The sequence below is a fragment of the Pongo pygmaeus genome, chromosome 22, assembly GCF_028885625.2.
Source record: "Pongo pygmaeus isolate AG05252 chromosome 22, NHGRI_mPonPyg2-v2.0_pri, whole genome shotgun sequence".
In the NCBI taxonomy this organism is placed as follows: domain Eukaryota; kingdom Metazoa; phylum Chordata; class Mammalia; order Primates; family Hominidae; genus Pongo; species Pongo pygmaeus.
Window position 1 is genome coordinate 53209769 of NC_072395.2, and position 18263 is coordinate 53228031.

Below are 18263 nucleotides of genomic sequence, written 5' to 3' on the forward strand. Positions count from 1 at the left end.
CTGCGCTCTCTGTCATGTGCAGAAAGTACCCCAAACAGCTATCTGGGGTGAATTTGGAATTCACTTCATGCACTTTGTTTTGTTCCTGAAAGAAGTTCTTATATATATTAGTCCAATTTTATAGTTGGTTTGTAGTGGGAGGATAAATGTGTTGTTACCTGTTACTCTGTGATGGTCCTATTAGATAATTTTTGTTTTTCTACTTCTTTGACCCAAAACATCCCCTTCCCTATAATTTTCAATCATTTTTGTTGGTGCTACCTACTGGAGCTTCACACCATGGTTGTTATTATACTACTTTGAACGTACTACTGCACTGGTACAAAGATTTCTAGTTGCATTCACTAACTCAAGGACTTTGATCCTGTAATAATCTCCTCTTTATCTTGCCACATATCTTTTTTCCTCTCTACTGGTTTATTCTCATAAGCATATAAGCAGGCTGTAAAGTTCCCAGTCTTAAAAATAACTCCTGCCCTTGCCCCATGTCCATTTCCAACTTCGTCTCCATTTTACTGCCTCCTGTGATAGCAAAATTCCTAAAAATATAAAAATAGTTGTGTTTTCTGAGTTCTGCACACTGACCTTCTTTCTTTTCTGAAGCTCCTCTAATCAGGCCCTCACTGCAATGACACCAGGTCATAAACAATATCCATCAAGCTCATAAACAATATCCATCTTCCTAAACCAGTGACCAACTCTTGGTTTTCCTCTTTGTCTAATTTCAGCAGGATTCAATACTGTTTAATATTCTCTTTCTCGATTTATTTCCGATTATGCTTCTAGAGTGCCACAGTCCACTGGATTTTCTCCTCCTTTACAGGCTGCTCCCTTTCCCTCTTCATCTCTTCTGCTGATTCCCCCTCCTCTTATTCTGGGGCCTTAAATGTTGGAGTGCCCTAGTGACTGCTGGGACAGGCGCTTCTCCCATATCATTGACCATTATTCCCCTTGTCAATACTGTTCTTCCTCATTTCTTCTCTGCTTCTGCTAAAGACACTCTCATTCACCTTGTTATTAGGCAAAGCATGATTCCACTAAAGGTTCTTCTTTATCTCATTTGCAACATTCACTCCATAAGCATGTTTTATTTGCTTTACTGCCAAAATAGATTGTGAATTCCACCGCTTCTCATGACCTTAACATTAACACCTTCATCCAAGGCATTTTTATCTTGCCTGCCGTCTGAAATAGCCTGTTAACTACTCTTCTTGCTTTCTAGCCCAGTCCATTCTTCAGACAGCTACTAGTGTGATAACTAAAAAGATAAATCAGGCCATAGTACTGTGGTGGTTAAAGTCAACAGTGCCAACTCTTTAATCTAGAAAAAAATCCACACTTCTAAAATGGCTGCATGTTCTAATTACTCAAGGGGCTGGGACTGAGACTTGGCTACATATTAGAATAAACTTGTGGATTTTACAAATTATTGATGCCTGGGTCCCACCTCTAAAGATGGTTATTTAATTGGTGGGAGCTTCATCCTGGTCATCAGGACCTTTTTAGACCTCCCTATGCAATGTGAATGTACAACAAAGTTTGAGAACCACTGACTAGTGATTTTTGGGAAAAAAGAACAATTCCCCAGATATCTGGAAGATGGATTTACCCCTAAAGATTATGATTTAATTGGTGTAGGTTGAGACCAAAAAATGCACATCAGTGTTTTCTTAAGCCTCCCAGGAGATTCTACAGAACCATCTGGATTGAGAACCACAGTCCCACACCACCTTGTCCCTGCCTGTTTCTCCAGTCACACTGACCTGTTTGTGAAGCACATTTTCTTCCTCTAGGCTGCATTATCTCACTGATGATTTAATATTAATTTAACTAAAGTTTATTTAACATATTTGAAGAACAATCACATGGAGACATTAGTCATATCATGATCAGCTACATTATCCCAAATAGCTAGGCTCAGTTTCAGCTCATCTGACCTTTGCCTTGGTTAAAAACTTCTGGTTGCCTTTTCTGCAAGGGCAAGTTGTACAAAAAGCATCCCCGTACATTTTTATCTGACGTTTCAGATTCCTGGCCTGGATCCTTCAGAGCAGATTATATAGAAAGCAGGCTGATGTACTATTTTGCCCTTCACAAGAGTCAACTCTGCTTATAAGAAAACACTTGGGAAACAGATACTAGGTTGGCTCCCTTTTTTATTTATCTTTCAAAATTTGGGAAAAAATCAAGTATCCCAATTCTTCCACTCCAAAGTGCAAGGTGGAAATGGGAAAAATGTCATGAGGATGTTAAGTTTGTGTCTAATTGAATATATATTTTCCAAATTATTCACCTGGGAAATTTTTTTTTTTTTTTTGGAAATACAAAGTTAGTTTCTTCCTATGACTTCTAAGTCTGTGTCACTTCCTTTTGCTGGCAGATAGATAAAAAGTGCATTTCTTCCCAGTTGGCAAGGAAGAAGAGGTATCAAGGGGACAAGGAGTAAGGAATGAAGAAGGACATGAGAATCTCCTGCTCAAGAAAGAGCTATCTCCACTCTCTGGGAAATTACATAAATCCTCCCCCTCCTAACAACCACTCTGGGACCACAATCTGGGGAATTTAAAAATGCAAATAATCGTTGTTAATATAAATCTTTAACTTCAGACAGTTACTTTTGCAATGTGGATGAATACTGTAACGGTAGATTAATGTACAGTACTCTTGGAGAATCATAAACATCACAGAATGTCTGTGTTTGATATACATTAGAGAACACTAGCAGCTTATTTCATAGATGAAGAGTGTGAGCCTTAATGGGAATTTGGTGACCTGAATAGAAGTTCAAAATAAGACTGATGCTTACAGTTTAGATGTAATGAGATTACTGCCAATGTTTTCTGCACGTTAGCCTACCTATTTTAATTTTTTTGAATAAGTACTACCATACTCTGCTTAATTTCAAAATGCTGCAATGGCGTCCCAAAATAATGATAGATTTAATGCTAAATAGAATAGGTGGGCAAAGAAAACCACATTTCTAAAACTAAAACAAACATTATGAAAAGCTATTTCATGGCTCTTTAGAAAAACTTTGATATATAGCTTTGAGACATATTTTTAAAAAAAATTATTGAAATAAGAAATACTAAAAATATTATATGAATACAATAAAGCAAAAGCTCATGGACGTTAGTCCTCAAAACTCATTGGCTTAGCATACAGAAGGCTTATTTCATGAATTAAATCCTATGGCTCCCACCTTCTTAGCTATTAATTATTTAAAACATATTTTAGGTAAATAAAACCTTATCTTGGAGTTTAGGGGAATTCATGGTTGGGTTTAGAGTTGTATTTTTTTTTTTTTTTTTTAGTGAGATAAGACTGAATTTCTAAGTTCTAGTTATTTTCACAATATTTCAAGCCCCATCATGTTAAACCATTGTTAAATCAACTCTATAGATGCCACATGGCTCATGATCCTTTGCTCACCTCTCACAATCAACTGGCTTTGGTGCTCCACAGCGGCGGCCTCATTCCGGGCTATGCAGGTGTAATTCCCATTGTGCATCAGGGAGAGATTGGAAATCCTCAAGGAGCTCGTGAAGTCAATATTGTCAATGGTCACCCCAAGGCTCCCAGGGATTGGCCGGCCGTCCTTCTGCCAGGTGATCGTGATGGGTAAGTCCCCTGAGACCACAACACAGGGGATGAAGACCCGCTGCCCAATGGAGAATCTTGGAAACTCAAAGGGTTGTATGAAGGGTGGAACTGCAAGAAAAAAGAAAGATAATAACAAACTGCTTATTCTACATTTGCTTTTCCTTTAACCCTGTATACGGCACTGAAAGAGTAGGACAGACGACCACAGATATAGCATAGAAATACAGAACTGTAGCAAATTTGAAATTCTGCTTCTATTATTTGAATTTTCTCATCATTTTAAATAAAAAGCATGTTTCAATTTGTACTTCAGCAAGTTGCTTAATTTTGTTCAACAAACTTTTTTTAATTTAAAAATTATTTTTGAATGAAAACATTTCAGACTATATCTGTAGTGTAAATAGTGTGAAAGAGGGATTTAGGTTTGGTTTTCCTTCAAAGCCTTTTAAAATGATGTATACAAGAGGAGGTTTCTTTCTTGCTCACACCTGTAATCCCAGCACTTTCGGAGGCCAAGGCAGGAGGAACACTTGAGGCCAGGAGTTCAAGACTAGCCTGGTCAACATAATGGGACCCCCATATCTACAACATTTTTAAAAAAAATTAGCCAGGTGCGATGGTGTGCACCTCTGGTCCCAGCTACTGAAGAGGCCAAGGCAGGAGGATCCCTTGAGCCCAGGAGTTCGAGGCTGCAGTAAGCTATGAGGGCACCGGTGCACTCCAGCCTGGGTGACTCCAGCCTGTCTCTAAAAAACTAGAAAAAAAAAAGTAAAATAAATATTCCAGTTTTATTGTTAAAGTTCTGTTTTATGTCCAACTAATAACAACCATTAATTATAAATTCTTATTTCATATTAGAATAACTACATCTTTACTTTGCATCTTAGTTTGCCACATTTTATGTGTGTAACTTTTAATTATGAACTGGTCCATGGCAGGTTATTTGAGTTGCTGATGTGTTGCTAAGGAGGTCGGGTTATAGCCTTCAACCTGGCCTACCATGGACACTGCAAGCCAACTCAGCCTGGAAAGCTCTTTCCTGATTCAGTTTTGCTGAGTGATGCCTGTTTTGTCCATCTTGCCTTAGGAACTCTCTTCCTCAGTGCCCTCCTAGATGATGTCATAGGGTATTAGCATTCTGAAATAGTTAAAATGGAGTCAGATGAACCACATTTGAACTCTACCTGTTACTTGTTAGTTACAGATCATAAGCAAAGTAATATACTCTTTCATCAGCCTTACGGATTAGTTATTTATTGCTTTACTTTGCAGATGGGAAAAGTGATACTCAAAGATGTTACCTTGCCCTTTTGGTCTTAGAACTAGTTAACTATTCTCAGAGAGCTTAAATCATGTCAATATAGCTAATATCAGAGCCTATAATGTAAGCCTTTTTTGTGTTTTTGCATACATTCTTGGAAAGAAAAAGGTTTATTTGTATGCAGGGGCTTGCAAATGACTAAGAGTACAAACTAAGATGATTAATCATGTGATAATCTAATATAAACCAATTATTATACTACGAGTTTTTCCTAATGAAGTTATTAAAGGTGTCTACAGTTTATTCAACAATTGTAAGTCCATTTCAACTATCAGCTTAAGGAAGAGGTAAGGGATCCAGCTGAGAAATTTGAATAGAAAACCATTCATTCATTTATTTGTTCATTCAATCAAGTCATGTTTATTGAGCACCTGGGATGTGTGTGGCAGCAGTGAATGTGCTCGGCACACAGCAATGAGCATAACCCATCAGCCTCTGCCAGTGGAGCTTCCATATATAGCCATAGGCAGCAGACAGCAAGGAAGTGCAGCCATGGTGCTTCTCTTATTTCGTATTATCACTATGACTGCTGTCTGCTTTCAAAAGCAGTTGGGAGCTAGAACTCAAAATTGCTAATACAGCCAGAGGTAGAAGAACTAGGTGGCTCAAGTTAGGTCTTACCAGGGAAATTAATTTTTTTAAATGGCCAAAGGTACCGACAAGCATACTCAATGTCAATCCTGCTGTGGATTCTCAATGTGAAGTTAGATCTTTGGGACTGAAAAGGGCCGATCTGATGCTAAGAGAGAAAGGTCTCAGGATGAGGTTCTATCCAGTGCTGGTAGAATCGGGTCAGACTAAGGTATGAATGTTCTCTGTTGGAATGTGCTGGAGAAAATACCATGTTGTACCAAAGGTGCTTGTATTTCTTTAAATCTTGCCCCCAAGTGGCGTAAATGCTCACTATATATGTAAATATTATTAATACTAAATTGCTATGCTTTATTAAAGAAAATAATTACATTTCCTCCCCTTTGATTTCTTGGACACAAAAACCTGGTTATCAGCATACTCAGACAAACCTTGGCTTGGTGCTTACTGTCTGAATTACAGATAATTTTTCTAAGATAAGAATTTTGGAGCCAGGCTACTTTGGTTTAAGTCCAGCTATGCTACTTACTACGGTTACTTAACCCCTCTCAGGGTCTCAGTTTCCTTATTTATAAAATAGAGTGCTGTCTTGAGCTCTGAATGAGTTAACACAGTAATTCTCAAACTTAGTCATGTATCTGAATCAGTTTCTTAGCATTTGTTCTATTTCACAAGCCTTTAAGATGAGGAAAAAACAGGTAAATTGAAAGGTTATTGGGCTAATTTTCTCTATCAGTTACAACAGGGAGAAGGAATACGTAAGGATTTACTTTCTCCAAATCAAGAAAGAAAGGTAAGACATAGCATATTTTTTAATCTAGCTATTTAATAAGAAGGCCGGGCGTGGTGGCTCACACCTGTAATCCCAGCACTTTGGGAGGCCCAGGCGGGCAACTCACCTGAGGTCAGGAGTTCCTGAGCAGCCTGGCCAACATGGCAAAACCTCGTCTCTACTAAAAATAAAAAAAAAAAAATTAGCCAGGCGTGGTGGTGTGCACCTATAGTCCCAGCTACTAGGGAGGCTGAGGCAGGAGAATTGCTTGAACCTGGGAGGCAGAGGTTGCAGTGAGCCAAGGTCATGTCACTGCACTCCAGCATGGGAGATAGAGTGAAACTCCGTCTCAAAAAAAAAAAAAAAAAAAAAAAAAAAAAGGAAAACATAGAGTGTAGGTTGTAAATAATTGTAAAGTATTAGAATGTCCCTTTAGAGCATAAGACAGTTACAGAGTACAGGAAATATATGTGCATACAAATTTTCAAGAACAGAAGAGGTAGCTATAGAAGAATCAGCATTAAAACCAAAATGAAAACAAAAACCCTATGTTTTCTATAATTCCAAAGTATTTGCAATTCATCAATGTATGGTATTTAAGGAATATTTTTATCATTACTTTAGTATAAAGCAACAGGGCTGAAAATCAGGAAGTACACTTCCAAAGCACTGAAAAACCAGTGTCAGAAAGCTAATGCACTAAATTTCATACACATCACTCCAAGGATAATCCTTTGCTTTGAACATCTTATTTTAAATCATTACAACACTGTCAGTTATCTGATATCTTGGCCTAAATCAGATTCTGGGAGTTCAGGCATATTGAAGAGGGCTTAGTAAGAAGCCACAATTGGCAAGCAAAAGGAGGAGGGTGAGAAACTAAAAGTAAAGTATAAAGAACAGACACAAAAATGCAACACACACAGTAGTTGGATGACATTTTGTTTGGGAGCACATTGTCCTTAGTAGTCAGCATTTTTGTAATTAATACAAAATCATAATACTTAATTAGCATTCTGAATTATAAGTCATGGTTAACATATTAAATAAAAAAGATACATTTAAAATATTTTAAAACATATCTACCAAAAAAAAGCCTTTCCAAAATGGTTAAAATAAATATCAAAGAAAAGTTTAGTTAGAGGGAAAAGCGTTTTCCCAGAAGAATGTCAAAATTAGGTTTGCTATGTGTTGTTTTGCTTGCCACATTATGTAAGGACACATTAGGTCAGTATGCACATTACATCATTGTTAATGTAAATTAAATCACAAGACCTATTTGTCAATCATGTCAATTCTTTCTTCATTGCTTAAGTTGCCTTGCTTGCATCAGCTGTGAGTTGCAAGTCTGCTGCATACAAATGCTAAAATTTTTAAAGCGTCTTAAGTCTTATATTTTATATTCATAAGACATAAAATCGATGGCACAAAGTAACCCCAGCGATTAGAAAACTCTTCTCATGATTTTGGGAAAGCTGAACCTCCTATTTAAGACACACTGATTACCTGATTCATGATATCACCTAAATAAGGTAAATTATCTGAATCTTGTTGACAGTAAAAGCTTGCATATCATAGGAGCAGAAATCCTGAATATGACATGCACCGCTTTTGACATACCCTTTCTACAAGAAGTATGTAAATATCTGATAAAGGTCATTTATTACCAGGCTTGTGTATTTCACTCTACATAATGGCAGGGGTCCTTTTTCTAGGCAGCTCAGAGCCATTGAATACTGCCAAATGTCAATTTTGACTCTTATTCTATCTAAACCCTTAACAAGAATATTAGATCAGACTAATATATTTCTGTGTCTTGTCTCTTAAAAATTAATTGTATATTCTTCTTCATGGAGGGAAATGTTTAGATTTCTCCTAGAGAAGAGGAGTATAAGACTTTGATAAAATCATGGGTGGGGTGATCATCAATTCTGGGTGATTAGCAGTATTATCTTGATCCAGTTTATTTAGCTCTGCGATTCTATCTCTTCATGTGTAACAAGGTGATAATGAAACACAGTTAATTATCAGCTTGCGTTGAAATAGACAGCAAGTAGCTCTTCTGCACAGCCATAGGGCTATTTACTGTCCAGTTTAGTGCAAGCTGTGACTCCAAAATGATGAGGCTGTGAGCAGGTGGGAGTTTCTAGTCCGGGGTATACCTTCATGATCTCCTCACCCATAAGTCTGGTTATTTGGTCAATTCTGTTACTTAACAACATCGTTTAGCTAAATTTTAGATTACTGACCCAGTCTGATATAGTTCTCCACAATGTACATACAACACAAGTAAACGGTTCCTCTACTCACTCTTGTTCAAAACTCTTGTATGGAGTTTATCACGTTGATGACTCAAGTGAGTATAGTGATTTATGGACACACCCATTTTCTTAAGTAGAGTGATCCAAGAGGGCAGGAGATCTATCAAGTTTATCTTTTTTATTTCCCACAACTAGTGGGATAAATAGTGCCTTGTTCTTTCTTTTTTTTCTTTTCTTTCTTTTTTTTTTTTTTACAGAGTTTTCACTCTTGTTGCCTAGGCTGGAGTTCAGTGGCATGATCTCACCTCACTGCAATCTCCACTTCCCGGGCTCAAGTGATTCTCCTACCTAGCTGGGATTACAGGCACATGCCACCATGCTTAGCTAATTTTTTTTTGTATTTTTAGTAGAGACGGGGTTTCACCATGTTGGCCAGGCTGGTCTCGAACTCCTGACCTCATGTGATCCACCTGCCTCGGCCTCCCAAAGTGCTGGGATTATAGGCGTGAGCCACCGAGCCGGGATGTCTTGTTCATTTTGATTGAATAATGTTTTTTAGAAAAAAAACTTTCAGAGGTGATGATGAATGTATGTTTACACTCTGAACTTTAGACAATCCTGAAGTCATTAAGAATGACTTAGAAAAGAGGATCAGGCAGACACTTCCAGAACTTAATAATGACGACATGGCAGGGACAAGAGTGAAGCTCCTCTTCATAGTCTTATTAGCCTAGGGGCCGAGGACTTCTAACTACTGTGCCAACTCTCCCCTCTGCTAGCAGGGCCAGTTGGGGAGCTTGAGTCAATATCTGGCCTTGTTTATTTAGGTATGGTCCTCGCGCCAACTCTGAATTGCTATGTGTTTGTTTCCCTGAGATCAGTGACTTCCAACCAGCAGCAGCCAGAGATGCACCTAGCTTACCATGACTTAGGCTGCTGGTCCTGTGACCTGCACCTGCTTTAGCAGGAAGGGCAGGAGGCCAAGATGCAGAGACATATGATGAGGGAGTAATAAGGATATTGCTGGAGCTGGTGGGTGCTAAAAGGAACCAGAGGCTGCATGGGTCACATCAACTTAGATTCCATTAGTTTCCCTTCTTAGCCTCTCACTCCAAGCTCCCCGTGGGGTTCAATATGAGCTGATATTAACTGACATTGACCTAGGCGAAAAAAGCAAGAGTGAGCCAGTGGGGAATTCTTTGGCCCTGCCTTCTGGGTGGGAAGGACAGGGAAGGACAAGGCATTGTCCTTGCAGTGTGGTGGAAATGACTTTTAGGATCTATCTTTAAGGTTTCCTTAAAGAACTGTGTCTTGGGCATATTTGTAATAGCCCAAATCATACAAAACTTTAAAAAATGTTTCAAGTATCTATTTTTCTCTAGACATAGATTTGAAATACCACATTTGAATTTTTGTGGATGAATGAAGTAGGAGTTTTGAGTATATTTTGATAAATTTACATCTTTTGAATTATTTAAGGTGTACTCAAATGAGAAGTATACCTACTTTAGGGGAGGAGTTATAAGCAAAAGCAGTAGACCAAAGTTTGCTCTGGCTACATTCTCCATTCTAAGAAAACATGTTCCACATGGACAGAAAAAAATAGCTGGACCCAATCATCCATGTCTTCCTTAGTTTCAGAAAGTGTCAAGGCACTTAACCTGCTGTGACTTGGAGAAAACAAACAAGAAAGGCTAAATAATGTTCGTGTGTGTGTGTGTGTGTGTGTGTGTGTGTGAGACATTTTCTTTATCTATTCATCTACAAATGGACACTTAGGTTGTTTCCATGTTTTGGCTGTTGTGGATAGTGCTGCCATGAACGTGGGATCACAGGTACCCCCTTCACAGAGTGATTTCATTTTCTTTGGATATACACGCAGTAGTGGAATTACTGGATCATATAAATTTTTTTAGGAAACTTCCTATTGTTTCCCATCATGTCTATACCAATTTACATCCCCATCAACAGTGTACGGGGTTCCATTTTCTCCACACAGCCTTAACACTGGTTATCTTTTGACTTTCTGACCATAGCCATACTAACAACTAAATCATGCAGGCCAAATTTCACAATTCTCACTCAGGGTGGGCACCAAGAGATTAAAGGTGGTACAAATACCCCATGGAATACTTTGCAGCCATAGAAAGGAATGAGATCATGTCCTTTGCAGGGACATGGATGGAGCTGGAAGCCATTATCTTCTGCAAACTAATGCAGGAACAGGAAAGCAAACACTGCATGTTCTCACTTATAAGTGGGAGGTGAACAATGAGAACTCATGGACACAGGGAGAGGAAGAAAGCAAGTGAAAGCATGGGTAAGGGGAAGGAAAGCATCAGGAAAAATAGCTAATGCATGCTGGGCTTAATACCTAGGTGATGAATGAAATGAAATCACCTTAATACCTTGGTGATGGGTTGACAAGTGCAGCATACCACCATGGCACACATTTACCTATGTGACAAACTTGTACATCCTGCACGTGTACCTTGGAACTTAAAATTAAATGAAATAAAATAGAAGAACATTATGTCTGCTATAGTTACTGATGTGATAAAAATCTTTCCTCCTATTATATTGTAATTTTAAGCAGTGGATTGAATTATTTTATTTCCTGGTATTATTTCATAATGCATATTGTTTTTCCTATATAGAATTATTCTTTATTTTACACAATAAAGATTCTAATATGGCCAATGCAGTGTTAGTTTTGTTCAATTATTAGAATTGTATCACAAAATATTTTTTATAGTAAATATGATTTGAAATTATTTCTAAGTTAATTAAATAGGTCAGTAATATATTCTTTAAAATAATAAATTTTGTCACTGTGTTAGTTCATTTTCATGCTGCGGATAAAGACATACCCAAGACTGGGCAATTTACAAAAGAAAGAGTTTAATTGGACTTACAGTTCCACGTGGCTGGGAGAGCCTCACAATCATGCAGAAAGCAAGGAGAAGCAAGTCCCACCTTACATAGATGGCAGCAGGCAAAGAGAATGAGGAAGATGCAAAAGCGGAAACCCCTGATAAAACCATCAGATCTCATAAGACTTATTCACTACCACGAGAACAGTATGGGGAAACTGCACCCATGATTCAATTATCTCCCACCAGGTCCCTCCCACAACACATGGGAATTATGGGAGTAAAATTCAAGATGAGATTTGGGTGGAGACACAGCCAAACCCTATCAGTCACCATCTCTGTTCATTTACGTGTATTTACTTTAAATGTCTAAAACATAGATAAGTACCCTATAAGAGTTTATGAGAGTTCATAGATCCCATGGCAAAAGTTAATGAGGGTGGATATCACATTCATTTGAAGAATCATACTACACATTACAAAACTGAATTATGAGATTGAAAACCATAAATAAATAGTTCAACAATTCAGATGGAAAGGAATGTCTCTTACTAATCATACGCTAATGGAACCATTGTTCCTCAGTGTCCTGACCTGGCCTTGTTCTTCCTTCTCTCTCCCTGATGGTCTCAGCACCTCCTTTGCCCCAGCTGTCAGCTCAATGCCGTTGACTCCTAATCTAAATTTTCAAACAAAAACTCCTTCTCAAGATTCATGCCTGCTTGTTCAGTAGTATGTCAATATCTTCATATTGATGTCTCAGAAGCATCTCAAATCCCAAACCAAACATAGCAAGTTTCCCCTTAATCTAAGCTTCTTCAATTCTCTGTTCTTAGTAGTGATAGCAAAATATTTTGGTTGCAAGAAGCTTCGAATAATAAAAGTGTTCCTAGTTGTGCATTTCTTTTTGTGTCCAGCTGCTGAGAGTGTGCTGCTATTTACTGTCTACTCCAATTCTCAACATGTCTTTTCTGTGGTTTCTCTTTTTCCAAACACAGTACTATCAACTTTTTAATTACAACTCTTTCAATTGTGTCCTAACTGGTCATTCTTTTTTTTTTTTTTTTTTGATTTTTCTGCACTGTGATATATCTTACCCACCTCAACCAGATTAACGTTTCTAAAACATTGCTGCGAGCATTTCCCTCTGCTCCACCACCTTTAGGATTCAGCAGGATGTGCTAACTCTCCAAGGCCTGGTCCTCTCTGTGCAGATGCAGACCTTCGCTTACTGGGAGTATCCTTTGTATCAGCCACAGGGGCTCTTACATGTGAGCAACTGCACCTTACCCACCTCTGTCCCCACACCCCGTCCAAGCCCCATTCTCACTCTGATCATCTTATAATGGCAAAACTACACTCAATTGTTTCTGCTTTTGGAAACCGTTTCAGGCTCTAGACCCTTTTGAGATTCAACTCAGCTTTTCTTGGACATTCTTTTTTGGCTCCTCAAGACTTCTCAGCCTACCCTATGCCCAGAATTAGATAAATGTCCACTTCCTCTGCTCCTAAAACACATACTGCATATTTCTCTGATGGTATTGTGTTGATGTCCGCGTTTCTCTTCTTTGTCTCCCTGCTGTTCTCCTGCGCCAGGTGTCATGGCTGCTGTTTCGGACCCTCTGCTGCCCCTCGCCCAGGACATTTGCTGCTTCCTGCCGTGTGTTGCCATCATTTGTCTGTGGGTTCTCCCACAGACCCCAACACCTTGCTGGCAGTGACCATCCTATTATTACTTGATCTCATTAACAGCAGATGCACAAGTATTACCTGAATAAATTTTTAAAAAACATCTTAGGACTCACAAAACTAAAGAGATTTTTTGAGTTGAAACTTTTTCTGATGACAAAGGTCCAATTGAGCTATGAACTACAACACAATACACTATGGTACACTGTAATATTTCTCATTTCTAATTTGAAATATTGGACTCATGTCATTATAGAAAGCGGGAGCAATTTTTTTTTTTTTTTAAGACAGATTCTTGCTTCCTATCTTGTTGCCCAGGCTGGAGTGCAGTGGCATGATCTCGGCTCATGGCAACCTCTGCCTCCCGGGTTCAAGCAATTCTCCTGCCTCAGACTCCCGAGTAGCTGGTGCTACAGGTGCCTGCCACTACACCTGGCTAATTTTTGTATTTTTGGTAGAGACAGGGTTTCACCATGTTAGCCAAGCTGGTCTCAAACTCCTGACCTTAGTTGATTTACCCGCCTCTGCCTCCCAAAGTGCTGGGATTACAGGCGTGAGCCACCACGCCCGGCCAGTGGGCACAATTGAATGAAAAAATGTGTTTAGGAAAAGGTGTTTAAGATGCACATGTATAGCCATTTGACATCTATGTAAGTGGGAGGAGTTGCACTGACCAGATTCCTTTCAAAAAAGGACATGTTACCACCAATTCAGGGGGTGATGTTATCTGCAAGTTATTGGCCACCTCGGAGATTGTCTCAGCTGCAGAGACCCACTTCTCCCAAGGACAGGCTCTTTTTGGAGTATCCTTAATCCAGTGATTGATTGAGGAGCAATTCTGCCCAAAGTCAGGACAACCCTGAAGGACTGTTCTTACTCCAGAGCTCACTGTCATTGGCCTGCATCCCAGCTCACTCTTTCTTCGCCCAGTCTTTCTTCCTGTCCTTCCCTTCTCGGGTGTTGATCATAAGGCACTCCTTGATAAATACCCTGCACACTAGCATCCATCTCAGAGTCAGCTTCCTGAAAAACCCAACCACAACAGTTTGTTTCATCTACAGCAAAAATGCATGCACCATTAATAACAAAACCAGGTCTGTGTGTGACACTGCCTCCATATACTTCAACCATCCATTCACATTACTTTAACCCATCTGGGACTGGGACTAGAAGAGAATTAGTGCTCAGTTCTCTTTCAAATATACCCCTCTATACATGATGAAAAGTATCTTGTTATTTTCCCTCAGAATAAGGAAAAGATAGAAGAAGAAAAAAACAAGCAGCAAGGGAAAAAGTTTAAAAGGTTAATTTTAAAATTGTTGCTCACTAACTTAAAAAAAATATGCTGTGTTTATTTTGTTGTTTTTGCTTATTCAGCTGGCCCAACTTTAGCTAGTGTTCTGAACAAAAATTCAGTTTTTCTCTCTAATAATTGGAATATATCAGGGATAATAGTAGCTAACTTTTCTACAATGATTTTAAACAAAGTAGTTCTTCTATAGGATGCTTATTTTAGACTGCTAGACTGTGAAAAGAGGTAGAGTCATAAATATAACAATGGAGTAAGGGGGCTGGACGCAGTGGCTCACGCCTGTAATCCCAGCACTTTGGGAGGCTGAGGTGGGCGGATCATCTGAGGTCAGGAGTTCGAGGCCAGCCTGGCCAACATAGTGAAACCCCATCTCTAATAAAAATACAAAAATTAGCTGGGCATGGTGGCTCACTCCTGTAATCCCAGTTACTTGGGAGGTTGAGGTGGGAGAGTTGCTTGGACCCAGGAAGCAGAGGTTGCAGTGAGCTGATATCGTGCCATTACACTCCAGCCTGGGCAACAAGAGTGAAACTCTGTCTCAAAAAAAAAAAAAAAAAAAAAAAAAAAAAGAAAGAAAAGAAAAGAAAAGAAAAAGAGAGAGAAACGAAATAAAACGAAGGCAAACAACTTTTTTCCCAAAAATTGTTTAAAATTATCAACTAAGTCCATGGGAGGAAAAAAAAATAATTAAAATGTTTTAGGAACAAGAAAAAGACATCCCAAGGCATGAAGTAGAATCATAATAAAGAGAAACATGAAAGATGCAAGTTGGATACAATAAACGGAAAAAATAAACTACTTGAAATTTGGGGGTGTGAAAGAGTAAAACAAGCTCTGAGAAGCATGGCAGTGTCTCCTTCCAATGCACTTTCAAGAAAAATGGATGCCCTGCAATATTGTCAACCAGATGCTTGAAGGGGAATGTGGTGGAAAGAACTGGATGATTTCTTGGGGTCATTTTAGTCTTCAATCATATGAAACATCTCTTTAAAGTTATTTTTATGGAGTGTATTGTAAAGCCATAATCATATTATGTTGAAATAGTTTCTTTAAAAGATTAAAATGACCAAGAACTTAAAAACTCATGACAATTTCTATATGTAAACAATTAGAGTCACCATGGTTTGAGGAGGATGACAGGTTATGTTTCCCCTGGTTGAGAGCAATAATACCTTCATACAGAAGACTGTAATACAACTGAGTTACTTTTCTGCATCTTTAATATGAAAAGAAAAGCCATTTGAATCATCATAGCATCAAGAAAATGAAACATAGCTCATGTTTTACTTATTTAATTAGAGAAAAGTGTCATCTAGATGAGGTACAATTATTTTATTTTTGTGTATATGGACTTCTGATGGAAGCAAAGCCATGTGACCCCAACCAGAGGTGAAGACAACTAGGCTTAATAACAGAAGTAAACAAGATTCATAAAATCACTGGTGTTCATTTTAAAACTTGCCTTATTTTTCCAATTAGTTTCTTTACAAGGATTGTTAGTAACAGCAGATTATTTGCTTGAGAAGTATTTTTCATGACTTTGGCTTGGAAAAGGTCATAGCTCTTTAGAAGTTTGGTTATTAATAATTACTGACTTGAAGAGGCTTTTTTTAAGTAAAGTGCTGAAATATGTTACAGTGGGACAAAGGTATAAAAAGGTAGGCAATATATTTCACAGAACTAAGACTGCCTCTGACAGCACCATCATGGTATCTTGGTAGATGGAGAGGAGAAGAAAACATGGGTCATGTAATAAATATTGGGATAACTAACTCAATATAAATAGAAAATAAATTGGATCCCACCTTTACTATATCTGTGAAGCTCAGTATGGGTTGAAGGCCTAAATGCAAACAGTAAAAATATAGACATAGAACAAATACAGAAAAAAAACGCATCTTCATGAGCTCATAAATTTCTTAAACAAGGTCCAAATGAAGACAAAGGCAAAGTTAAGAGACAAAAGACAGCCTTGGAAAAGATATTCACAATCATTTCTAAGTAATAAGAGATTCATATTTATACTAAAGAACTTCAGCAAAGCAGGAAGAAGTAGCACGAGTGATAGCAAACGGACAAAGAAAATGCATAGATGAAATCCTCAGACATCTCCTGAGAGTATAAAAAGACATTCAAGCACAGTAGTAATGAAAAGAAAACAAATTAAAACAAAGAGCTCCTTTACCTCAATCAGCTTTGTCACAAATAGAAACACAGGTACCAGGATGCGGGGAACGGGAACCTCTAACGCATAGCTAGTGGTAAAGTAAACTGATATAGGAATTTTGGAGAGTGGCTATGCAATTATTAGTGAAGTTAAATTCTATGACCTAACAATTCTACTACTGGCCCTCTAGTAATATTAATACTACACATGGACACATTTATAAGATACCCATGGTAGTATTTGTACAGAGTCAAAGGGCTGGGAGGGGGGCAACCTAAGCATTCACTTTTGTGCTGTTTTTGTATATATTTACATGTATATCTAAATAGGGATGCTAGAAAATGAATTTAAAATAAATATATTAAGTACACATAAGTCTGTGCCTATGAGACAGGGACAAACGATACCAGAACTGGTGGATGGTTGAAAAAAAGAGGGGACAAGTTAAAATAAAACAAAATAAGGATCTTGCATGGACAGATGATAATGGTGTGGTGTCAGCCAAAAGTTGACAAAACAAAAACAAAATTCACCATTGGGATTTTTGTTCATGAGTCCCAAACCATGACTCAACAGTGGGACATGGGCTGCAACTAGGAGGTCTTGTCTTCAGGACAGAGGTGGCACTCTCATTCCCTTCTTTTATTCATTAGAAAATGCCCAGAGGGCTATGTTTCATTGAGATAAAATAGACACATCAGTGTGTCCTTCAAAGGAAAGGAGCTGCTGAAATCTGTTGCATACAAAGTATTTAAACAAATGGGGATGCTAGAGATAGTTAGCCAGGAAGACAAAGCTTACTCTTTTGCACATTTGGGAGCTTTATGTGGAGAAATGGGGAAATATTTAGTGTTGCTCTAGAGGGAATATTTGAACCAGAAAGAAGAGAAGAGCTAGAGAAGGCATATTTGCATATATCTCTATTTGTATGTATGTCAAACAGATGAAGAACTGTCTGACAATCACAGCCATATAGAAACAGAAAGGGCTGAGAGCTTAGTGAACCACTGCACAGACCGTGCAGGAAGAGTCTAGAAAAATGTGGGGTACAGTCCAGGGGCATGTTGAATATCACATGGGAGGCTGGTCTAGATGAACTTCAAGTTGATTTATAGCCCTAAGATTCTAAGGGTCTATAATTGTATCATGCATTTATATATCTGTAAGCACATATATATGTGCATATGTGCTTACTTATAAGTACATATATATGTATTTATATATAATATACATATATATGTACTTATATATAATATACATATATATGTACTTATATATAATATACATATATGTACTTATATATAATATACATACATAAATATATGTATATTTATATTTGTGTTGTATATTTATATATCTTTAGATTTAAAATATAACGCATATAAATATGTTATATATGTGTATGAAGTACACAATTTTATTGAATTTATATATTTAAACAATTTACATGCGTTTTGAGTCAATGCATATAAAAGATCCTACTGCACGGTTCTGAATAATTGAGAGTTGTTATTTCTGACTTAAAATGTCATTATCATGGCATTATTTTTAGCACTACCAAAGAGTTTTTCCCTGTGTGTGTGTGCACATACATGTGTGTGTATTTGCAGATTAATTATGAATTAGGCAGCAAAAGTGTTAGTAATTTGCTTGGCATTCTTTTTCCTTTCTTAT

General features: G+C 37.9%; 1 protein-coding gene across 1 annotated transcript in view; it reads right to left on the reverse strand.

Annotated features, from left to right (window-relative positions):
* DSCAM (DS cell adhesion molecule) overlaps positions 1-18263 on the reverse strand; it is an 828718-nt gene that overhangs the window by 285126 nt on the left and 525329 nt on the right. The window contains exon 9 of the mRNA XM_054468799.2: positions 3433-3711. Coding sequence (XP_054324774.1) covers positions 3433-3711 — 279 coding nt within the window. The remainder of the gene's footprint in view (positions 1-3432; positions 3712-18263) is intronic.